The sequence below is a fragment of the Ascaphus truei genome, chromosome 18, assembly GCF_040206685.1.
Source record: "Ascaphus truei isolate aAscTru1 chromosome 18, aAscTru1.hap1, whole genome shotgun sequence".
Taxonomy (NCBI): Eukaryota; Metazoa; Chordata; class Amphibia; order Anura; family Ascaphidae; genus Ascaphus; species Ascaphus truei.
Window position 1 is genome coordinate 33,252,228 of NC_134500.1, and position 25,909 is coordinate 33,278,136.

At 47.1% G+C, this 25,909-nt stretch overlaps 1 protein-coding gene across 1 annotated transcript in view; it reads right to left on the minus strand.

Moving 5' to 3' along the window:
• The window catches only part of ALPK3 (alpha kinase 3), an 81,208-nt gene that overhangs the window by 8,614 nt on the left and 46,685 nt on the right, over window positions 1–25,909 (minus strand). Inside the window, exons 6-12 of the mRNA XM_075576070.1 lie at window positions 13,895–14,026; window positions 7,671–9,885; window positions 5,296–5,443; window positions 3,102–3,229; window positions 1,175–1,210; window positions 586–860; window positions 92–180 (exon numbers count right to left, since the gene is read on the minus strand). Coding sequence (XP_075432185.1) covers window positions 92–180; window positions 586–860; window positions 1,175–1,210; window positions 3,102–3,229; window positions 5,296–5,443; window positions 7,671–9,885; window positions 13,895–14,026 — 3,023 coding nt within the window. The remainder of the gene's footprint in view (window positions 1–91; window positions 181–585; window positions 861–1,174; window positions 1,211–3,101; window positions 3,230–5,295; window positions 5,444–7,670; window positions 9,886–13,894; window positions 14,027–25,909) is intronic.

A 25,909-nucleotide genomic window follows, 5' to 3' on the forward strand; every position in this document is an offset into this window, starting at 1 on the left:
TAGAACATCAGTGGCAGAGGTAGTACTAGAGCTCGTACCCTCGTGTTTGAGTGCAGTGTATTTAAGACCCGGTTTGATATTTAAAACTTACTCTGGTAGCTGTCCAAAGTTGGAGACCACTCGGCTCTCAGCTGCAAATATCTTACAGTATTCTCTGGTTGTGTTTTGAATTTTACATTCCTATCCAACAAAAGTGAAGAGAGATATTATATAGCCAGAAAAAAAAACCAGTGGGTCATTAATACAACCTACATTTTGAGTTCACTTGATATTAAATATATATGTATATGGGTGGGTGAATTAGTAGACAGACAGATGCTTTATGTCTCAGTTTGTCTTCACATACTGTATATGTACTCTTTGGTCATACAATGCTATTATTTTCCCACAGTGTACTGCACTGCGGATTATGTTGGTGCCATACAAATAAAAGATAATAATAAGAAAATGTAAGATACCCTCTTTGGGTGTATGGGCCATCAATGTATCAACCTGTATGCCCAGAAGTTGTGTACATAATGTAACTTATTATCAGGTAAGACGCCACTGCTACTATCCCTAATAACAAAGAATTGTGTCACCCACCTGAATGGTGATCTCATAATTCTTCTCCACTAAAGTGCTCTCATTCTTGGTCCCGAAGGTGATGAGGTTTCGGATTTTGATAATGCATGTTTTTCCCGACTCAAACATTGGCTCCAGCCCATATATGACCTTCACCCTGCAGGACTTCCTCCGAAATCCCGCCCCGACGTGGGCTTCCTCCATCACGATCCTCCCGAAAAACTTGTCCCCCCAGTACCCGGAATCAGCTAGGCCTTTGGCGAACACCATCGGCGTCATTTCAATTTCCTCACCAACTGAAACAGTAGCGATAATAGTAATGGAGAAGTCAATTAGAAGCGGTGGGCAGAATCGGTGTAACCTTATGGAAGGCACAAACCGGTGGCTTCATAGCAAAAGACCTTGGTACAATGTCAGGGTTTTAAAACCTTTGGGAATAACTCTTATTGGATGGGGCAGCTCACAGGTGGGACCCCATCTACCATCCACCTTCACACATCAATAACATTCTCAGAATACCTCCAGCTGGTTAATCATGCGAGGAAAGGGCAGACAGGATATGTTTTACCTTCAACATGGTACTCAACGGACCGCAGTCGTTTCTATTTACCTTCAACGTCCTCCTTGGAGATGAATCCAGACAATACTAAAATGAAAACAAGAGAATTTGTTGTATTCTGTAAGATCGATGTACAATGGAACTTTTAGGGCAAAACTGTCATTTTTATCCTCTATCTCTTATGGCCGGTTTCGGAAGAAAATCTCCTGTTGAGTCAATAGGGATTTTTGGTCCAAATGGCTGCGTTTGTGTATATAGAAATGCCCCCTACAGTAAGTGACAATAAAGCAAGGGGCCTTTCTATTGTTCTCTATGTGCATCAGCTTGTGATTTGGCGAGTAATTATGGGATGAGTTATAGGGAGCGGTTATATGGGGTAATAGGAGGAGTTATAGGGAGCGGTAATATGGGGTAATAGGAGGAGTTATAGGGAGCGGTAATATGGGGCAATAGGAGGAGTTATAGGGAGCGGTTATATGGGGTAATAGGAGGAGTTATAGGGAGTGGTTATATAGGGTAATAGGAGGAGTTATAGGGAGCGGTTATATGGGGTAATAGGAGGAGTTATAGGGAGCGGTTATATGTGTCTCTATGAGGTGACACACATACTGTAGAACACAGAGGTGACACACACACTGTAGAACACAGAGGTGACACACACACTGTAGAACACAGAGGTGACACATACTGTAGAACACAGAGGTGACACAAACACTGTAGAACACAGGTGACACACACACACACTGTAGAACACAGAGGTGACACGCACACTGTAGAACACAGAGGTGACACACACACTGTAGAACACAGAGGTGACACACATACTGTAGAACACAGAGGTGACACACACACACTGTAGAACACAGACGTGACACACACTGTAGAACACAGGTGACACACACACTGTAGAACACAGAGATGAAACACACTGTAGAACACAGAGGTGACACACACACTGTAGAACACAGAGGTGACACACACACTGTAGAACACAGAGGTGACACACACTGTAGAACACAGAGGTGACACACATGTAGAACACAGAGGTGACACACACACACTGTAGAACACAGAGGTGACACACACACACTGTAGAACACAGAGGTGACACACACACACACACTGTAGAACACAGAGGTGACACACACACTGTAGAACACAGAGGTGACACACACACACACTGTAGAACACAGAGGTGACACACACACTGTAGAACACAGAGGTGACACACACACTGTAGAACACAGAGGTTACACACACTGTAGAACACAGAGGTGACACACACACACACTGTAAAACACAGAGGTGACACACACACTGTAGAACACAGAGGTGACACACACTGTAGAACACAGAGGTGACACACACACTGTAGAACACAGAGGTAACACACACACTGTAGAACACAGAGGTGACAAACACACTGTAGAACACAGAGGTGACACACACACTGTAGAACACAGAGGTGACACACACACACTGTAGAACACAGAGGTGACACACACACTGTAGAACACGGAGGTGACACACACACACTGTAGAACACAGAGGTGACACACACACACACTGTAGAACACAGACGTGACACACACACACTGTAGAACACAGAGGTGACACACACTTTAGAACACAGAGGTGACACACACACTGTAGAACACAGAGGTGACACACACACACTGTAGAACACAGAGGTGACACACACACTGTAGAACACAGAGGTGACACACATACTGTAGAACACAGAGGTGACACACACTGTAGAACACAGAGGTGACACACACACACACTGTAGAACACAGAGGTGACACACACACACTGTAGAACACAGAGGTGACACACACTGTAGAACACAGAGGTGACACACACACACACACTGTAGAACACAGAGGTGACACACACACTGTAGAACACAGAGGTGACACAAACACTGTAGAACACAGAGGTGACACACACACTGTAGAACACGGAGGTGACTTACTTTCAGCACTCAGAAGGACGTCTGTTGAGTCTGTGCCATAATCGTTCTGGATCGTGCACTGATAGACACCACAGTCTTTCTTAGATGCCTGCACAATGGCGAGGGACACCTGCCCCTCATCACCGGAGCTAACGGGGCGACAATTAGGTTCTAGACTTAGAATAATACGTTTCATGTATCCATAGAGTGGTACGGAGAGAGAAGGAAAGAGGGACACAGAGGGAGGGAGAGAGGGACACAGAGGGAGGGAGAGGGACACAGAGGGAGGGAGAGAGAAGGAAAGTGGGACACGGAGAAAGGGAGAGAGGGACACAGAGGGAGGGAGAGAGGGACACAGAGGGAGGGAGAGGGACACAGAGGGAGGGAGAGGGACACAGAGGGAGGGAGAGAGAAGGAAAGTGGGACACAGAGAAAGGGAGAGAGGGACACAGAGGGAGGGAGAGAGGGACACAGAGGGAGGGAGAGGGACACAGAGGGAGGGAGAGAGAAGGAAAGTGGGACACGGAGAGAGGGACACGTGGAGAGGGACACAGAGTAAGTGAGAGAGGGACACAGAGAGAGGGACACAGAGAGAGGGAGAGAGGGACACAGAGAGAGAAGGACATATATACTAATTGAATATTATTTACAATAAGACTTTATAGAAAATATAAGTCGTTTCCACATATCTCCCTTAGGGAAAGTCCCCAGCATATTACTCATTTTGACTCCCTGTGATTTTGATAACAGATATGTTTTATTTTATTAACCAAACAATAAGTGTCTTATTTTATATTGTCCGAGGCGAATGCCCTGACTATTTTGGTCAGAAAATCCTCATTGACGTCACCGGAGATCTCTGGCTGAAAATGGCCTTATTGGGCAATCTGGATAATATAAAACGATCCTCTGACGCTCAACTGTTTCCTGTAGAGATCAAGTACTTTCATTACGCAGCAGAACAAGTCATCTAGGGGAAAGCCTGGCTGATTGGAATCAGATCTGACAGCCAGGGGTCTCAACGCCAGTCCTTAAGACCCCCGAACAGGTCAGGTTTTTAGGATATCCCAGCTTCAGCACAAGTGGCTTAATCAGCCCCTGCTTCAACACAGGTGGCTCAATCAGTCCCTGCTTCGGCACAGGTGGCTCAGAGGCTCAGTCTTTGACTGAGCCACCTGTGCTGAAGCAGGGATACCCTTTAAACCTTACCTGTTGGGGGGTCTTGAGGGCTGGAGTTGATAACCCCAGAGATATGGTGTGGTTATTTATTAACTAATTTTTATTTACGAAGTCTTCACTTTCCTCTTTTCATCCTGATTCTAAATGTGGTTGGGAGATTTTCCGAGGCTTTGAAGGACGGCCTGCACCCCAGTGCGGAGATTAACCCTGGACCTTGAGGAGTGTACGTTTGTCTTAAGTTAGTCATTGCATGTTGACAATTTAATGCATCAAAAAGAGTTCTTCATATAAATAATGGAATAGAGAGTTCAAAACCTCATCGGTTTCATTCTAATGTGCAAAGAGATCTCAAATCTCTTGTTTGTGTCTACAGAAATCTCCAAACCTCACAGGTCTCTTCTTCACATGTACAGAACTCTCCAAACCTCACAGGTCCTCTTTTTGATGTATACAGCGCTTTTTCCAAACCTCACAGGTCTCTTCTTCCCATTTACAGAGCTTGCCGAATCTCACAGGTCTCTTCTTCACATGAACAGAGCTTCCCAAATCTCACAGGTCTCTTCTTCCCATGTACAGAGCTCTCCAAACCTCACAGGTCTCTTCTCCATGCGTGCAGCTAGCAGGTGGGAAATACCTAGTGTCCTGCTTATCACCTCATCCACCATTTGAGCAACATTGACACCACCTGTCCCCTCAACCCTACACTCCCTGCTCAGGGAACTGCAGAGGGAGCGTTACTCTGTAGGATTGGCAAATTTGGATACTTTGTTTCACCTTTGGAACGATTTTCAATGGTTATCACAATCAAAACAATTGAAATCCAATTCCATTCCATTGTCATGCAACAATAAGGATATCAACAATGCCAAGCACGCGGCTGAGAAATCACCCAGACACGTGGCACATAAACAGTACTGACCCAATATGCTCTCTTAGTATTTCTGAAGCGTGTTTAGTATTCACAACAGCATTAGTACTACACGCCATTAGCACACCACTCCAAAACTCCCATGCCAAAGGCCAACGTCCGCATTACCATCGTTTCACTTTGGCTACTTGAACTTCATCTTTGTGCCACGTGATGTCCGAGTCACTTAAAATATTGAAGAACTGGCACCAGAGTTTCAGGTTTCCGGAGGCGTCAGAGAACAGCTCTGCTCTTATCTTGCGGATAACCTGCGGAGCTGAACAAGAGGGAGAGACGGAGGGCGGCAGGTTTCATTTACAAGCTCATGTTGCATCTATCGCCACTGAAGTTTGTTGGGTCGAGCCAAGTAGGGTTCTTCACCCGGACCCCAATAGGGGAAGTAGTTGTATGGTGTCAGTCTTAAAGCAGCTGTCCAAGTTGCTTTCATTTGTATTTACATTTTTCCCCTTTAAAATGTGCATCAATACAATCCACACAAAGATAAGTAATTAGCTAAGTTGCCGATCGATCCGTTCTCCTGTGATCGATCGGCGAAGATTCGGTTCGGGGGGTTCACTAAATGGCTGTCAGTGCAGCAGAAGAGGACCAAAGATGCAAAGTTCTGTGGGGATGATCATGTGACCAGGCAGTCACTAGATACAATTGGTGCACTGCTAGAGAGAGGGCAGGGCTCAAAAAGGGGTGTGCCAGAGCCTGTTTCAGAAGAGGAAGGGGATGTGACTTTGTAAATGGTTGCTATAGAAACAAGAAATGCTTGTTACATTATAATACATTAAAAATGTCATTCAGAGTTGTTTAAAAAAAATGCTACAAGTATTTTCTCATAGTACAGAACTGATTTATTAAAAACACACGCGTAGGATTGTGCTCGGTCTGCAGCTTCAAATAAACAGGTCTGTAAGTTCAATTCCTGCTTGGGCCACTTGCACACGATATGGGTCTTTAACAACTTCATGTATGAATGGGATAGCCTGTACAATGCATCGCTTACCGACTGGCAGTAAAACGAGTGAAAATATACTCCCTGAAAGGGAGTTATAAATGAGGCCAGGTGTTCATATGTCACAAACAAAGGGAAAATACACAAAAAAACGTATGAAGTGAAACATAGCAGCATTGTCACACTGCGAGCCTCACGTCTCCTATTGTTCCATATAACCATTTCCCATATTGCTAGTCTCCATCCTATTGTAAGACCGCTGTAATGAGTATATGGAACTACAGTAATAATGCTTTGAGAGAGAGTGAGAGAGTGTGTGTGAGAGAGTGTGAGTGTGTGAGAGAGTGTGAGAGAGTGTATGAGAGGGAGTGTGTGAGAGAGAGTGAGAGAGTGTGTAAGAGAGTGAGTGTGTGTGTGAGAGAGAGACTGAGAGAGTGTGAGAGAAAGAAATTGTGAGAGGGTGTGAGAGAAAGTGTGTGTGAGAGAGAGAAAGTGTGAGTGTGTGTCACTCTCCTCTCACCCTGCTTGTATTATAGTTTCTAGCTAAACTATCCATATATTATGTACCCCTGTACTGTAAATGGTTTGACATTTTAGCAAAGTGCTGAGTACACTTGTACCACAGAGATAGGTGTAAATCCTTTCCCAAATGTATGAACGGTAACCTTTGCTGCCAGCAACAAAGTCCCCCACAGATTGTGCTGAGCGGCCCGGGGAGGGACCCCGTGTAAAATCCTTTCCCCAATTGCTGCTGCAACAGTTCTTCCTACAATCTCAGCTGAGCTCGCACATGTAAAAAAACAATGCGTGGAAATCAAACGCCGTGATTGCACACTTTGTGTGTGTGATTGCACACTTTGTATGTGTGATTATACACTTTGTGTGTGTGATTGCACACTTTGTGTGTGTGATTATCCACTTTGTATGTGTGATTATACACTTTGTGTGTGTGATTGCACACTTTGTGTGTGTTATTATACACTTTGTGTGTGTGATTGCACATTTGTGTGTGTGATTGCGCCATTTGTGTGTGTGATTATACACTTTGTGTGTGTGATTGCACCCTTTGTGTGTGTGATTATACACTTTGTGTGTGTGATTGCCCATTTTGTGTGTCTGATTGCACCCTTTGTGTGTGCGATTGTACGCTGTGTGTGTGTGATTGCACACTTTGTGTGTCTGATTGCACCCTTTCTTTGTGTGATGGAGAATATGACAAACAAAAGCTTGAAGCGATTTGTCACCTACAGTACGGGCGAATGTCTAAAGATATGTTTGCAAAATTAAGTTGGAAGACTTAATTCGCCCCTACTGATAAACCAGCCAAGGGCAACTCCAGTCCTCAAGGCCAACCAACAGGTCAGGTTTTCAGGATATCCCCGCTTCAGCACAGGTGGCTCAATCAGTCTCAGTTTCAGCACAAGTGGCTCAATCAGTGGCTCAGTCACCTGTGCTGACGCAGGGATATCCTGAAAACCAGACCCGTGGGTGGCCCTTGCGAAGTGGAGTTACACCCACCACAGAAACCCTCCTAGTGTCTCACCTTTATAGGGATCATTGACTTTCCTAGGCTCCACTGCTTGGACTTCTTCCTTAGATGAGACGTCCGAATCTTTCGTTTGCACCGAGCTGACCTCTAGGGCTGTCCCTTTGTCTGTAGTTTCTTCACATAACTTGGGTACTTCCAGCATTGCTAGCCTTCTGGCCATGCCCGGGGACCTTCTTTCAGCCGGTGGAGACTGAGAGGACAGTAGAACGTTTCCCCTCCTGGACAGTCCCGGAGACACGTTGGGGCTGTCTTTTTTGGAAGGAGGAGAAAGAGAACCAGCACTCCCTGATTCCGCATCGTCCAGCTGCTTATTCTTTGGCAGGAATATTTTGCGACGTGCACCAGAAGCCAGCTCCTGTGGGGTGGCCGACGGGATTAGCGATAAATTCTCAGTAGACTTCCATTTGCGGTCGCTGTCTGGGTGAGAATCGAAGAGCATGTTTCCCAAGCTTTTTTCCATAGGTAGGCTACCAACCACTATAGAAGGCACTGATAAGGCTCTGGGGTAGTCTGTGGTGGCGCCTATCTTGGCATCTATCTTCCTTGATGTGGTGGGACTGAAGCGCAAGTCTTCCTTGCTCAAGAAGGTTTTTTCAAGTATAGCTTTTGCACTCTTCCTAGATGTGGCCGGGCTCAGTGGGGGGCTCTCGACTTGTGGAATCAGGTCCTTCTTTGAGTACTCCATGGTCTTCCTGGGGATAGTGGGACTCGTTTGCAAAGACTCCACATTTTGACCCATGTCCTCCTCGGAAGCTGGCGTCATTTTCCCTGATGTAGAACTCGAATGCATGCTCTCTGCGCTCTGCGAGGAGTCGTTATCTTTGGCTGATTCGTACATTTTCCGGGATGTCGGGGGGCTCAAGCTTCCTTCCGGTGAACACACTTCTTCAGGGAACCCAGACTGGGCATCACCCTTCTTGATTCCATGTTTAGCATCCAGCTTATGTTCGACAACATCTGCTGTTTTCATGTGTAACAACATCAACAACGAATTCTTCAGAGACGCTACCAAGCTGTGGTCCTGCTTCCCTTGCTCCTTTGATGTGTCATCCTGAACTATTTCATCTTGCCGTCTCTCTGGAGGTGAAGAAACATCAGGGACATCTGTATCTTGCTCAACTGCATAGAACAGCTGCTTGGGCTTCAGAGGAGTGTCCTCAGCTTTTGGTATCACAGGATCTTGGCTACCACATTTGTCTTCATCTGGCGACAACAGAAGCATAGATTCCACTTCAAAGTACTCTTCAGGGGAGGACATCACCTGGGGAGAGAGTGCGGAACTAGAACTGGAGTTGGAAGGAAATTCCACATCATTAGCCATGCCAGACTCCAAGGCCTTTTTCACATCACGTAGAAGGGTAGCCACGGACTGGTTAGGATCACTCAGTGCTAAGATTTCTGATGAGGTGGCGCCTGGAAGTTCAGCGTCCAAGATTATTTTGGGAACGCTTACTTCCTGACTACCTGCCTGGGTGGGTATAAGAGGAATCACTTCACTAGGTAATGGTAAACTCTTCTCTATCACAGTGGAGGCCACTTCTTCTACCAATAATGGCGACATATATGCTGTCTCAGGGGTAGAACCCATAGACTTCTCCTCTGAGACCGGTGCATCACGTGCTTGGCTGCCTTCTGACTTCTCCTCCTTCGCTTCAGCCAACTGTTCTGATTGCTTTACATCCTCCATCATTTCAACTTCACTGGGAAACATGGCTAACACTGGGGCACGCTCTGCTTCACTGCTCTGTGAAACTTCTTTAAGCGTCAACGTCGATCCATCAGGTTGATGGACACCACCTTCCACCTCCTTGGTTTTTACCGGAGTGGCTCCAGACTGTAATGTGCCTTTGACCCGTAAATCCATCTCTTCCATTTCAACTAGACGATCCTTTTTAACAAGTAAGCCTTCCTCTGAGCTACACTCCATGAAGGATACAGGAGAGTCCTGGGGTTTCCGGGAGGAAACATTCTCACTGCCAAGGTTCTGCAGAACTCCTGCTTGCTCACTTGGAGTTACAGTATCTAACACGAGTATCACCTCCTCTTTTATGGACTCGTCCGTTTCCATGTAGACAGGAACTGGTGAACCCGGGCATTTGACCAAATTCCCCTTGTCCTCTATGTTTTCTTGGGTTTCTGAAGCTTTGGGCTCAGTGCCGCTAATTTCCTTCTGCCCAGAGGTATCAGGAGGATCTGCGGCGATGCTGATCTAAAAAACATAAATATCGAGGGGAAATACATTGTTATGCATCAAATCACAAGTCGGTGGACATTCAACATTTACAAATATGTAGCAGCTGCTGCTTGAATACACAGTTCTCTCTGCTTGTCGGTTTCTATTCACACAGGTGGCTCAGTCGCTGGCCAATGCCTGTCCTCATGGGCCACCAGTAGGTCAGGTTTTCAGGATATCCCTGCTTCAGCACAGGTGGCTCAATCAGTCCCAGCTTCAGCACGGGTAGCTCTATCAGTCCCAGCTTCAGCACGGGTGGCTCTATCAGTCCCAGCTTCAGCACGGGTGGCTCTATCAGTCCCAGCTTCAGCACGGGTAGCTCTATCAGTCCCAGCTTCAGCACGGGTAGCTCTATCAGTCCCAGCGTCAGCACGGGTAGCTCTATCAGTCCCAGCTTCAGCACAGGTGGTTCTATCAGTCCCAGCTTCAGCACGGGTTAGCTCTATCAGTCCCAGCTTCAGCACGGGTAGCTCTATCAGTCCCAGCTTCAGCACGGGTAGCTCTATCAGTCCCAGCGTCAGCACGGGTAGCTCTATCAGTCCCAGCTTCAGCACGGGTTAGCTCTATCAGTCCCAGCTTCAGCACAGGTGGTTCTATCAGTCCCAGCTTCCGCACAAGTGACTCATTCAGTGGCTCAGTCTTCGACTGAGCCACCTGTGCTGGAGCAGAGATATCCTTTAAACCTGACCTGCTGGTGGCCCTTGAGGACTGGAGTTGGCCACCCCTGCCTTAAAGGGTGTTACAGTGATCTCGCTTTCAAGGTAGGTCCTTTTTGGGGTAAACTCAATTCAACAGGAGGCAACTTGCATGTAAATATACTCCTAAATCAGAATATCATTCATGCTACGGTTTGTCATCAAGAAATCCATTATCTAGGAAAACAGAATTATTCAGCCAGTATTTGTATTCCAATTGTGAGCTAAATACGGAATTATATATACACTATATATCTATATATATATATATATCTATATATTTATTCTGTATCTGGTTGTACTGGCTTTGCAATTTTCAAGGCTGTAGGATTCACCATACACATTTTAAATTATGGTGGGTGAAAAAGGTGACACGGTGTGCTCATTTGCATGTCATTTCCCAGAATCCCTTACTGCAGAGGAAGTGCATTGTATGCTGGGTGATAATGGTGAAGGGACACAGACCTGTCTAAGACATGTGAATGTGCTCACAAGTGATCTTTTTATTTGCTATATGCTATACGGTGGAGGTTTCTTGTTGCCTTTTTCCCCCACCATAACTTAAAATGTGTATGGTAAATCCTACAGTCTTGAAAATTGCAAAGCCAGCAGTACAACCTACCTCACACTGATGAGACCCATTATGGTCAAAACATGTCTGTGAGTTATTTCTCTGGCTTTGCATGTGGTTCCCATGCTGTGCTTAAAAGCTGTATTAACAGCGAACATTAGCTTATAAAGGTTCCATGTACGAATGGATTTCAGGCAAAAGTTGACACCTGTGTGCTCATTTGCATGTCATTTCCCAGAATCCCTTGCTGCAGTGGAAGTGCTGTATGCTAGGGGATAGGCAGGGTTGCAGACATGTGAATGTGCTCACAAGGGATCTTTGTATTTGCTATATGCAATACGGTTGAGGTTTTTTGTTGCCTTTTTCACCCAGTGCATGCGTGCGTGCGTGCGTGCGTAAACAAACAGGTGTCCTAATACGTGTGTGAAGGAGCGAATAAGTGGAATAGTGTACTCTAAGTTATGTAATTTAATAAAAAACAGTGTTAATCACTAATAATCACTAATAGTACATATACTAATGAAAAAATAACGTGCCATATACACTAGAAATACTATACATATATCCACTCAATATGTGCAATAAAAATTAAATGTATAATAAATCAAAGCAGTGAAAGTTAAAAAAGATAAAGTCCAATAGCGGATCTTGATGGATCGGGCCGCTGCTTCAGGAGTGATGTTGCCACATCATAGAATACCTGAAAGGTAAAAAGAAGCGCAGGCTCCATAGCGTGATACCGTAATTATAAGTTTAATAAAACAAAAAAGAGAAACGTTCTCTTGGACGTGCACTCACAAGATAAGAGCATTTGAGAGATAAATCTGTCGTTGTGATGTCACCAATCGGAGTATATAGCGGGTAGAGCCTGAGCTGATTAGTCACCTCCTGATGAAATCACATCCCGTGACGAAACGCGTTGGGACGTTGCGTTAGACATGCTGACGTTATCCGAGTGAGTCCGTGGGTCTGTGAGGAAGGGAACACGGCGTAATTCGGCGACCTTCACCATTGTGTGGAGCCTGGCAGTCGCCGTGTGTTTGCTGCGTGCACGCTGTGTGGGATTCGTTCAGCACAGACTGTTGGTGGTTTTCTGGCGGCGCCGAGCACCGCCTCCAAAGTACCAAGGACGGTTGCATCGAGAGGACATTTACCTATGATCCGGTGTCAACTATCTGGAGACTTCCCGTGAACCGGTAACCGGACGCGCCATATACTCCGATTGGTGACATCACAACGACAGATTTATCTCTCAAATGCTCTTATCTTGTGAGTGAACGTCCAAGAGAGCGTTTCTCTTTATTGTTTTATTAAACTTATTATTATTACGGTATCACGCTATGGAGCCTGCGCTTCTTTTTCTTTCTTTAATTTTATATATATAAAATTAAAGAAACATTCAAAACAAAAAGGGCCAAGAACTGTATAATATTAAGCAATGTATTAGTTCCCCTGCAAAAATTATTGTTTTTTTCATTCAATCTCTCTATTGTTATACTGAGATAACTGCGATACACAATGTATAGGTGATTTCAAAGTCACAATTATATGTTGTGTCTATAATGTTTGATGCGTTTTTAAATATACAAAAAAATTGGAATTTAAAAAAATGTACAAAATGATAAAAGCTGTCTGTGCGTAGGTTACTGGCTCTGCACTTCTTTAACCCAGGCAGTGCTGGAAAGCTGTGTAATGTGGCAGGCAGAGGCTTGTAGGGGTTTGTACAGGGTTAATTTTAAAATGGATAAGAAGCAAAAGGTGAGACCGTGTGCTCATTTGCATGTGATTTCCCAGAATCCCTGGCTGCAGTGTGGAAGCGCTGTGTGCTAAGGCCGTGATTATACCGAAAACAAACGGCAGAAATCCTATGTATGTTCACATCCCAGCGCGCCGCCTGGAGCTGCAGGGCGGCCGTCTCCTGAAGAGATTTTCTAAATGGTTTCTGGCAGGCAACGGCCGCGTCACGTGAGCGGTTCAGCCAATGAGGGCGAACCGCTCACGGCCACGCCTCTGCCACGCCCCCTTGTCTCCTCTCCTGTCCCCTTCACTGCCGAGGCTCCTTGACCAAGATGCCGCTCGGCGGCAGCACGGGGCGGCATCACCGGATCGCGCTGCCGCTCAGCGACATCTGGTATAATCAAGGCCTAAGAGATAATGGGGAAGGGCAGGGTTGCAGGCCAGTCTGAGATGTAGGAATGTGCTGACAACGTGGCATTTTGTATTTGCTAGTAAAATAGGGTAATAAGTAAATGAATACATACGTGTGTGCATGTGCATACATGAATACATACCTATGTGCATGTGCATACATGAATACATACGTGTGTGCATGTGCATACATGAATACATACCTGTGTGCATACATGAATACATACGTGTGTGCATGTGCATACATGAATACATACCTGTGTGCATACATGAATACATACGTGTGTGCATGTGCATACATGAATACATACCTGTGTGCATACATGAATACATACGTGTGTGCATGTGCATACATGAATACATACCTGTGTGCATACATGAATACATACGTGTGTGCATGTGCATACATGAATACATACCTGTGTGCATACATGAATACATACGTGTGTGCATGTGCATACATGAATACATAACTGTGTGCATGTGCATACATGAATACATACCTGTGTGCATACATACGTGTGTGCATGTGCATACATGAATACATACGTGTGTATATGTTAAACATCACCTTCATCTTGTTTTCCTCTGCTTCATGGCCCAGTTCCATCTGTTGCTGCAGCAGGGCGTATGCTTTCTGCAAAGCCACGTATTCCATCTCCAACTGATGCAGTTTCTGCAGGGTCTCCTCCCGAGCCTTATCCTGAGACACAATAACAAAGCCATGAGAACCGAGCGCTTCCTCCTCTCACGTGACACGGTCTCAGGGTCTGTGGCCCGTGGGCAGCAAGTATTGTAAAGGGGGTCATTCTCTGCATGTGTCCCGTGGGCCAACGGACCAAGGTGCTTTGTGTAACTCTTCCTTCACTCGTGAGAGGGGTTATAGGGGCAGTTATGGGAGCAGTTATAGGAGCAGTCAGGGGAGGAGTTATAGGAGCAGTCACTGGAGGAGTTATAGGAGCAGTCAGGGGAGGAGTTATAAGAGCAGTTAGGGGAGGAGTTATAGGAGCAGTTAGGGGAGGAGTTATAGGAGCAGTTAGGGGAGGGGTTATAGGAGCAGTTAGGGAGGGGTTATAGGAGCAGTTAGGGGAGGAGTTATAGGGGCAGTTAGGGGAGGAGTTATAGGGGCAGTTAGGGGAGGGGTTATAGGAGCAGTTAGGGGGGAGTTATAGGAGTAGTTAGGGGAGTAGTTAGGGGTTATAGGAGAAGTTATAGGAGCAGTTAGGGGGGAGTTATAGGAGTAGTTAGGGGGGGAGTTATAGGGAGCAGTTAGGGGAGGAGTTATAGGGAGCAGTTAGGGGAGGAGTTATAGGAGCAGTTAGGGGAGGAGTTATAGGGAGCAGTTAGGGGAGGAGTTATAGGAGCAGTTAGGGGAGGAGTTATAGGAGAAGTTAGGGGAGGAGTTATAGGACTAGTTAGGGGAGGAGTTATAGGAGCAGTTAGGGAGTAGTTAGGGGAGGAGTTATAGGGAGTGGATATTGTCACGGGAGACCAGGTTATTTACACCTTTTTACCGGGATCATTCTTTGAGCAAAACAAGGTAGAGAAATAAATTGTAATTTATTCGGCATGAATTCGCTTACACACAGTGAAACACAAAATACAGAAGAAAAGACACACTTACTTTAGGGCTGGGGTTGAAAACTAAACTTTCCTGGGTGCGGGGAACTCTTTGGGAGAGTTTTACCCTGACCGGGACTTAGCCCGGAATCTCCTGGAACCCAAATCGACATAAAATCGCAGCTGCGACCGCTACGTTACTTTCTGAGAACTTGGTCCCAAAAGTCGGGACTTGGTCTCTGGCGGGCGGCTTTTCAGGCTTGAAATCGAAGCCGGCTGCTTTGCTATTTCGAACAAAGCATCTTTGCAAAGCCGCCCGCGCTCTTTCGGCTCTGACTCAAGGGGAACACCCAATCTGATTGGCTCAGCTTCTTATAGCTTTCCCTGCTCTAGCTGAAACAGAGGCAGAACTCAACAACCAATCAGCGCGTGGGAAGTTTCACAAGCAGCCAATCAGAGCCAAGCCGGGTTAGCGGGAAATTTGAAATAGCCAAGGGACATGCACAAGCTGCCATATCTGTCCCCAGCTATCACAATGCCACCCGCTGGGCAGGCGTCTCTGGGTCTGGCAGAACAAGTGGCATCCTCGAGAACTGCCATTGATCTCTGGACCTAGTACTCCGCCTTTCCCCGCTGACCAAATGCCGTTCACACCTCTGGGCGTCCTCTGGCTGCTTTGAACTCCGATGTCCAGCAGACATACCGGCGCCTTTGGGTTAGCTCGGGCTGCCTGTTTGGACATCGGTTCCGAAAGTAATAACATATTAAAATATATTTTAATAAACACTGGGTCTCGGGGAACCCCTCCAGCTATGTGGGACTTTAGGTGAGGATCTTACAGGGTTTGAAAACTAGGAGTCTGGGAGACATTGTATGGCCCCAGTGCAACTCACCCCGGGTACCCGAAAATAGTGCGAGTAAGCCGGGGAGAATTATAGGGCCACCGGTAACTTTGTCCCCAGACCGCCTGCAATCAAAATTACTTGCTTTTCACCCCAAAACCCCACCTAAGACTTAGACACCCAAAGTTTGGAGTCTCTAGGGTATAGGGAACATAAAAGGAAAGAAATGTCTCTTTCTTTCTGTCTGCTTTAGGCTATGTCCCCGCTGGCGCTGAGCGCGCTCATGCTTGGAGAGCTATCCATGCATGAGCGCCGGGTATCCTTAAAATTTTCGCAAGCACTTGTGGGGGGGGGGGGGGGAGGGGCGGGGGCGTTGGGGAAGCTGAGCGCGCTAGAAAGTTTAAAACATTTGTTTAATTAAGCGCCGAGCGCCGGTGAGCATGTGTGAGCGGGGACTTGCATATATATATATGCAAGTCACCTCGCCAAGCAGCGCCGCTCAGCGCTAGCGGGGACGCAGCCTTATTTCCCCACACACTTTCCCTTTGACTCAGTTTGGACTCTCAGAACCGCCCGAACCTTATGTATGGTTGGGCACCCACAAACCATATACTGTTTGTGGGTCACCTTGGCACTAGATGAGGTACCCCCCTTAACCGAGGGATTCCCTCAGCTAAAGGAATACATATTGATCCCTGTGCCTCATTTTCCTTTCCGAGTTGTGCTGAAGCAGGGCAGCCTAGTGGTGAGTCGCGGTTACGGTTTCAAGGGGATGGTGTTTTGCCCAGCAATGTGAAACAGGACAGGTTTGTTGTAGAGGAGCAGAAACTAGAAGAATTAGTAATGAATCTCCATGCATTGCAGCCTCTCTGTTACTTCCAGTGCCAACATTGGCATCACAAATCAATTGTGCCTGTGTCCAGGGGAGAAACGCACGATATCTCAATCATTGAAACCGTATAGCGCATTGATTGGAGGTGCACTACGGCTTAGGCTAAGGCCCCGCTCCCTCAGTCAGCGCGCCCGCACTGCAGACAGGCGGGGCGCTGACAGACACAGACCGCGATATGCGGTCTGTAGGGAGCCGGGAGCCGGAGAGGGAGGTGGGAGGGAGGGAGCGGGAGGGAGGGGGGCGGGAGTGGGAGAGAGGGGGGCGGGAGTGGGAGGGAGGGAGGGGGGCGGGAGTGGGAGGGAGGGGGGCGGGCTCTGATCGTGGTGCCGTCCACCCCTCCCACACACATACATATACACACACACACACACACACTCACACACTTTAATAACACGCAGCTCCTTCCCTGCTCCCCGCCCAAGGCGCCACCCACCTAGCTCCTTCCCTCCCCTCCTCCCCATTGGCTGACTCGCGTACCACGTGACGCGTCAACGCCGAAATTCACAAGATTCTTGCAGCATCGGCCGGCTGACGCGTCACAGTACGTAGTCAGCCCTGTCGGTAGGAGGCAGCGGGGGCAGGGACCACTCGGGCAAGGGTCTGGTGGTTCGCGGCCGCTCGCCCCGCTGGCCGCAGCCGGCCGCAGCCTTAATGTGAGTACAGAGGATAGGCTAATTGGCTCTCACCCAAAACAGTACAACAGCACCACCTAGTGGTGAATTAAAGTGGAGTAGGTCACACACAAAATAACCTCATGACACTATGCAGTGAGACTAGAATCAGTATTTTTAGGCTTAGTCCACAGGCACTTTGCACGTGCGGAGGCGCGCTGAAGCTGAGGGAAAGCGGTGCTTCCCTGGCCTTAGAGCGCGCGCCGTCCGTGGGCGTGTCTGGGGGCGGGCCAGTGACGTCACGGAGCTGGTTCACCCTCATTGGGCGAACCGCTCATGTGACCGGCCCTGCGCTCCCGTGAGCGCCGAAACTAAAAAAATTCTTAAGACACGCGCTTCCGCAAGCGTGCGCGAGCCCCTGCTAAAGCCGCTCTCATTGCGGCTGCAGGGGCTCACTGCCGAGCAGCAGCGCGCCTCAGCACGGGTCAGCGCCTCAGCACGGGTCAGCGCCTAAGCGCTGACCATGCCCGAGGCCTTAGAAAGAAATCACATGCAATGGTATAAATGCAATAAACGACCAATTACAAAGCGATCATAACCACTCGACCTCTAACAAAGGAAAAGCCAGGCTCCTCCAAGAAGACGGTTGTAACGCTGTGCTCACCACAAACAAGACGGGACCCGGTACTGAGGTGGGAATGGGTACAAACGCCACCCACAGCCACGGGGGCACGTCTGGAGAGTGGAAGGTCAGGCAGCCGGGTCGGGATGGAGAGGTTAGAGTAGTCTTGATATTTGCCGAGGTCAGAGGTAGGAGCTGGTAGAATGGTCAGAGTCCGATTGCCGAGGTAAGGGGTTGGAGCCAGTAGAAACGTAGAAGTCCATAAGCCGTGGTCAGGTTTGGAGAGATGCGGAAGGTCAGAGGTAAGCCGGGGTCGGTAAGTCCGAAGTGCGGAGTCCAAGAGCAAAGCCAGGTCATTACACAGGATAACAAACTGGAAACAAGGCAAGGAACACAAGACAAGGCAGGACAAGGAACCAGGAAGTGGGAGAACAGCGCTGACTGGAACTACTGCACCGACACACTTTATTCGAGCAAATACCTGGTATGTACCTGGCAGATACCTGGAATGCGCCGCTCCTCACCTCTGACAAGCCCCGTTGCATTTGCCTTCCCAGCCTGGGTTCATGCCTGGCTGATGGGCGGCTGATTTGTTAAATGATAATGATTAGGATTTAATAGGCTGCAATGCTTCGCGTGTCTACCAGATGGCATAAATTCATGAATTGTAATGCAGTATATATATATATACTGTGCAGTATTGCAGCCAGGGGGAATAAAATGCTTCAATCCCTGCCTAGAAAATAACCCAATATACTCGGGCAGAAAACAGTCACAAACCTCAATACACCCGGGTATACCCGAATTCGTGGGACTAGCCGAGCTCGAATAAAGTGTGTCGCCAGTGTATGCTCAGCCAAAGTGCAAGTGGCACAGCTGAGCATATATAGGAGGACAGGACCAATGAGAGAGAGGGGAGGAGTACAGGTGCGGCCTCAGCGGAGGCAAGGATATTTGGAGTGATGCAGGAGACAGGTAGGTGTGATGAGGGTTGTTGACGCACAGCTGGGGAGCGGTGCACATGCGTCACATGTGCACGCCTCGCAACGCTGACGCGCACCATAACCGGGGGTGGAGCCAGACTCCACGATGTCCATAAAGCTCCTGCGTGAGCGCACGCGCACTGTAAGGACAGCAGGGTTCCGCGAGGCAGCAGGTAAGGAGGGAGTGCGCCGCAGGGGACGCGCTCCCCGGTTCCTTACAGTACCCCCCAATTTGAGGAGCGGCCTCTGGACGACTCCAATATGGCTTGAGAGGATACTTTGCGTGAAACCGCCTCATGAGGTTGGGAGCATGTATTTGGTGATGGGGTATCCAGGACCGTTCTTCTGGGCAAAACGCACCAAATACTGTACCGCTCCTCTAGAAATTCTTGAATCAATAATGGATTGTACCTCATACTCTTCTTGTCCTTGTACGATCACTGGAGCAGGAGTAGAAGAGGAGTCTGGGAAGTGAGAACTTTGCAAGACAGGCTTTAGAAGAGAGATCTGAAACACAGAAGGTATCCTCATAGATGAGGGGAGTTGAAGACGGTACGCCACCGGATTAATCTTCTCCAGGATAGTGTATGGGCCCAAAAATATTGGGGCCAAGTTGAGAGTGGGTGTCTTGAGCCTGATGTTCCTCGAGGAAAGCCACACAGTCTCCTGGTTTAAACTCTGGTACCTTTAGACGATGACAATCTTCCTTGGTTTTTTGTCTGTGATTCGCCTCCCCAAGAGTTTTTGGAATTCTTCTCCTGGATTCTTGCAAAGAATTGATTCTGTTGTCAGTCGCTGGGACCCCGGGAGAAGAGGAAGTGATGGGAAGGCGTGCAGGATGGAATCCATGTTGACTCATTTCTTAGAGAGTTGTGGGTGAATTCGGCCCAGGGAAGAAGATCCACCCAGTCGTCTTGGGTGTCGGAAATAAAGCACCGTAAGTACTGTTCCAAGGTTTGATTTGTCCTCTCGATTTGACCGTTGGTCTGAGGGTGGTACCTGGACGAAAAATTTAAAGAAATGCCCATCCTCTGAGAAAAAGATCGCCAAAACTTGGAGACGAATTGTGAGCCTCGATCGGAGACTATGTTTGAGGGTAATCCATGGATGCGAAAGATTTCCTTGGTAAAAATATCTGCCAGGGTGGCCGAGTTGGGAAGGCCTGTTAAAGCAGAGGTCCCCAACTCCAGTCATCAAGGACTGCTAACAGTGCAGGATTTACGGATAGCCTCTCATTAGCACAGGTGGCCCAATCATTTTGACTGAACCACCTGTGCTCTAGCAGAGGTATCCGTAAAACCTGCACTGTTAGTGGTCCTTGAGGACGGCAGTTGGGGACCTCTGTCTTAAAGGGATGAAATGAGATTGTTTAGAGAAACGATCGACTACAACGAGGATGGTATTCATTACTTTGCAGGGAGGTAATTCAACAATACAGGCCATGGACAAGTGACTCCAAGGACGGTCCGGTATGGGCAAAGGGCATAAAAGTCCAGGTGATTTATTGCGGGAGCTTTTTACGAGCGCATGTGAAACAAGACACGACAAAAAGTTTGGTGTCTTTCTGCATGGTGGGCCACCAAAATGTTCGTTTAATGAGATCGGTAGTTCTTCGGGTACCGGGATGGCCTGCAGATTTAGATAAATGGCTCCATTCCAAAATTTTCTTGCGAAAACGTGGCACCGCATACAAACAATCATCCGGAACCTCTAGACCTTCCGGAATATGTGATTGGTTCGCCAAAATGTCATCCAGGACATCGAAAGAGTTGGCGAACAGGATGTATTTAGATGGGAGGATAGTCTCAGATTAACACACAGTTTTGTCTTCGGGTAAGAACTGGCGGGATAAGGCACCCGCTTTTAAATTTTTTGACCCCGGAATAAAATAATGTAGTTAAAACGTGAAAGAAAAAGTGACCAGCGGCCCTTGCGGGTTCCAAGACGACGGGCGCTCTCAATATACAGCAAGTTCTTATGGTCTGTAAGGATGGTGATTGGGTGTTCCGTACCTTACAGGAGGTGTTTCCATTCCTGTAGAGCGAGTTCAATAGCTAATAGCTCCCGATTACCGACGTCATAGTTCTGTTGACAAAAATTTTTTGGAAAAAAAGGCACAAGGATGTAGCTTGGTTTGTGATGACTGTCTCTGAGATAATATGGCGCCGGCCCCTACATCGGAAGCATCTACTTCCAAGGTGAAGGGAAGTTTGGGGTCAGGATGAAATAAGATAGGTGCAGAGACGAAAGTTCTTTGGAGAAGGTCAAAAGCATGGACCGCTGCGGGTGGCCAGGAAGCAGCATCTGCCCCTTTCTTGGTTAACGCTGTGATTGGGGCTACCATGGTGGAAAAGTCTCGAATGAATCTACGATAGTAGTTCGCGAATCCTAGAAAACGCTGGATTGCTTTCAGAGAAGTGGGTTGTGGCCAGTCCAGAACTGCCTTAAGTTTGACAGGATCCATAGCAAAACCAGAGTCCGAGATAATGTATCCTAGGAATGTCCTGGAAGTCTGGTGAAACTGGCATTTCTCCAATTTGGCATAAAGGTGATTTTCACAAAGATGAGATAAGACCAGTTTAGTGTGATTGATATGTTCAGGAAGAGACTTAGAAAATATTAGAATGTCGTCAAGATAGACGATAACAAAAAGGTTCAGCAGATCCCAGAATGTCTCATTAACAAATACTTGAAAAACGGCCGGGGCATTATACAGGCCAAAGGGCATGACTAAATACTCGTAATGACCGTCTCATTTATTAAAGGCTGTCTTCCACTCGTCACCCTGTCTTATCCGTACCAGATTATATGCACCACGCAGATCTAGCTTAGAAAAGATAGTGGCTCCTTGGAGGTGATCAAAAAGCTCGGAGATAAGGGGAAGTGGGTTGTGGTTCTTTAAGGTGATCTTGTTTAGCCCTCTACAGTCAATGCAAGGGTGAAGAGAGCTGTCTTTTTTCTTAACGAAGAAAAACCCTGCTCCGGCTGGGGATGAGGAATTACGAATGAAACCTTTCTTTAAATTCTCTTGAAAATACTCCGACATGGCTTTAGTCTCAGAAAGCGACAGGGGGTAAGAGTTACATCTGGGTAAGACGGAACCTGGCAAGAGATCAATAGGACAGTCGAAAGGGCGATGAGGGGGAAGAACTTTGGATCGTACCTTATCAAACACGTCCTTGAATTCTGCGTAAACTTCGGGTAAGACACTCATCCTCCTTGGGAGTAATTAGGCCGCAGATCTGTTGAGTAGGGGTTACACAAGTCTTGATGCAACGAGGACTCCATTGAATGGGTTCTTTATTGGTTCACTCAAGTTGTGGATTGTGTTATAACCATGGCAGTCCTAGAATTACCTTAACAGATGGCGTATGGATGACATCCAGGGAAATCTCCTCCCGGTGGCCATCCGTCATAAAGAGGGTAATTTTGCTGGTTTCTAAAGAAATGAAGGCCGGTGGAAGCGGGCGTCTATCTATGGCCTCCAATCCGACAGACTATTCCTATTCTTTTTTTTTCTTCGGGACTGCCTAAACTATTGATTTATGAGGCTCACCGTGGGCGGAAATACCTCTGAGTCCAGACGTATGAATGCCATCTCCAGCACTCTAGTCTCATTTAGTAGACAAAAAATATGTCTTCCATTATTTTTTTCTTTTATTAAAAGAATGCAGTCCTGGTTTGAGGCTTGATGCAAAGTGACAACTATTGATTAGTCTGTGTCATACGTGAGAACATGATCACTCGCTGTGTGTTCACATGGTCGGCACGTGGTCTGCCTCCTCTCTTTCTCTTTTGTTTGTTTTTTTGGTAACACCCATGGATTATCCAAAAACCTACGAAGGACCAAATGAAGGATCCCAGGATTAGACATGATGTGCTCAGTTAGATCATAGGGATCCCAAGAAGCGGTCGTATTGACATGTATGCATTCATGGTGAATCAGCATCACTCGACTGTAAACTAATTTTGTCATCACATTACAGGCGGTCCTCGGTTATCCAACGAAACCCGTTCTGGAAGTAGCGTTGGATAGTGAAACCGTTGTAAAGTGAGTCACATGTTAATCAGTGGCGGTGAGCGTTGGCTAACGTATTCCGGCGTCGTAAAACGGCCCATAGGGTCGCATTGTAAAGTGTTGGATACGCCATTCGTTGTGAAGTGAAACGTTGGATACCTGTACTGTGATGCAATATCGTGCTATATTATCATTGTATTTTTTAATCTTTATTATCACATCTCAGGTCATTATATTATGTTAACATTGTATCTGTGATTGTCAACTCGGTCGGATCACGGTTATTACCGTTGTCAAGATTTACTATTATACACCGCGGCGAATCAGCCATTGTGGAACATAGCTCCGGCTTTCTTTTAGAACCAATAGGAAGCAAGTGGATGCTATATCAGTTGTAGGTAGAGTAGTTATGAACACACTCCTGAGGAAGTGATATACCCCTGAGGAAGAGAGCAGATCGCTCTTGAAACGCGTAGGGTGGAGGTTCAAGCCCCGCACACATTGGTGTAGTACCCCCCGTACATCGGTGAATCAACGTGAGCTGCCAGCTAACCATCTCTTATAGCCGCCGACGAGTTGAACCAGCTGTTGCGGTTTCCCATTATTCAAGCGCCCTGCTTGGCGCCCTGCAGGAGTACCTGCTGACAAGTTGCGTCCACGAGCGGATAGAGACGCCAGCTAGCAGTGAGCAGCAGATAGACGAGCTCACGGTGGTCCGTGGCTGACATCGTGCTGAATCAGCTGCAGCTGAGTTCCATCTGCTCAGACGTGCTTCCTGGAGCTGCAGGAGTCCCTGCTGATGAGCTGCACCCACGAGCCGACAGAGACGCCAGCTAAGCAGAGAGCAGCACACAGATGAGAGGGGATACTCTCTAAAATATCCACTGCCTGCAAACCTATTCCATCTGGTGAGTAGGCATTGCTATCATCAACATTGGTGCTACGGAGCAGTTGAACCACCTATTCAGATTTTTAATTGCTTAAATCTATATGTCCATGCAAATTGTGCATTATATTAAATATTAATTGTTATTAAATGATTTTATTGTCCTAAAAATACCATTTCAGTATTCAGCTGTTATATGTTGTCTTATATGTTGTTTGTTTAATGTTTCAACAGTATTACGCTATGTGTTGTGCTTTCTCTTTGTTTTCAAGCCCACCGTGAGGATCAACAATCTTCACAACCAACAGGCTTGGTTTTCGTATATCCTTTATAGTGGTAAAATTTTATAGGCGCCCACGGAACTATTCCCTGTCCATACTGTTTTCCTGACCAGGGGGTCAGGCTTTGTGTCCTAGGCAGCCCCTTATGTATAGTTTTATTTAATATATAAGGTAGTAGTTACTACACCACACACATTGCGGTTAGCGCTACCTATTTTGTTGTTTATATGAACACACTCCTGCCGAAGCTAGATGTACCTAGCGAAACGCGTTGAGTGGAGAAAGAAGGAGAAAACCGCAAATACCGGGAAGAAGTGGCGCCAGAGCCCTGCAGTAAACCCAGTGTCACTCCCAGCGGCCGCTTTCGGGGGAGACATGCGGCGAACACAGACAGCACAGACGCACACCGGGACCCAGCAGCAGACGAACCAGACTGCAAAGACTCAGTAAAGATACCATTACGTGCCCTGAGTGGTAGAACCAAAATGTGAGTGTGCCCTCAGGAGGGATTTTTTATGTGTTTGTTATGTATTAAAGTTTCCCTTTAAACATACTACACTATCAGTCCCATATCTCTTTCTGTCCTACTCTACCCTACCTACTACCACCAGCTACACTGCAGTAACCAGGAAACTACCAGGAAGCTGCTAACCCACAGTGGTCCACTGCCTACAACACACTCCCTCGTCTCCAGTGTACCCGCACTGCGGCTGAACACTGCTTAGTGACCCTGTCCCACTGCATTCACCTTCATTCAGTGCACACATAGTAGTGTGTAACGATTTAAAAATGAACACATTTCTGTTTTCTCCAGGCCTGTGAAATATTAGCCTCGGCTAGCAATCACTCTTCTGCGTCTGATGAGGGCGGCATCATTGGTTTAAACCAAATGAAAAAAGTCTGAATTAACAATGACCTGAATATACAAGAGCTTACAAACAGTCTGACCACAACAGAATAGAAAAAATAACCCTCTTTAAAGCGTTTGCTTTCTATGGAGACATTACAAGTTAAAATAAGGATTTACCAATACTTGCACTAATGTATAGAGGAGGTAGCACAGTGTGATGTGAGGATACAGAGTGCCTCTAATGGCCTCTCTACTACACACGTTTTCAAGTGAATAACCCTATGAGACACTTTTCTCCTGCACACAGCACAAGCTCTGGCTTCTCCTTGTCTAGAGATACTTTGCTTACAACACAAGTGGTTACCAGGTGTCCTGTATTGAACCGGACTGTCCTGTATTAGGACACTCTGTCCAGTGAAAAATGGGAGGTAATACTGGACATGTATGTGTATACCGGTATTACCTCCCTGGGCGTGTATGTGCATACCGGTATTACCTCTCTGGACGTGTATGTGTATACCGGTAATTACCTCTCTGGGTGTGTATGTGTATACCGGTAATTACCTCTCTGGGCGTGTATGTGTATACCGGTATTACCTCTCTGGGCGTGTATGTGTATACCGGTATTACCTCTCTGGACGTGTATGTGTATATCGGTATTACCTCTCTGGACATCGTGACCTGACCGGCTTGTGGAGCAGCAGGATTTCCCAGAGCAGGGCTGCTGCTAGAGGACTGGGAAGCTTCCATCCTGATTGGCTTCATTACCCATCAGTAATCAATCAGGAGGAGGTATCAGGCGCCTGGGTGGGGGTGGGGTCAAGGAGAGGAAGAAACAGCATGGAGTGGAGAGAGGTGAGAGGGGTGTGTGTGTATCGAGCGCATCAAACCTTGGTGGAACATCCCTTGCAGGTCATGCATTTGATTGGGATGTAAAGGTCTGTAGCCGGGCCAGAAGTAAATAAAAAATGGCCCTGTGTCAATTCCATCTAACTCCAGGTCACTGGGCTAATATTCCAGGCTGGTCTTTCTTCGGACCTC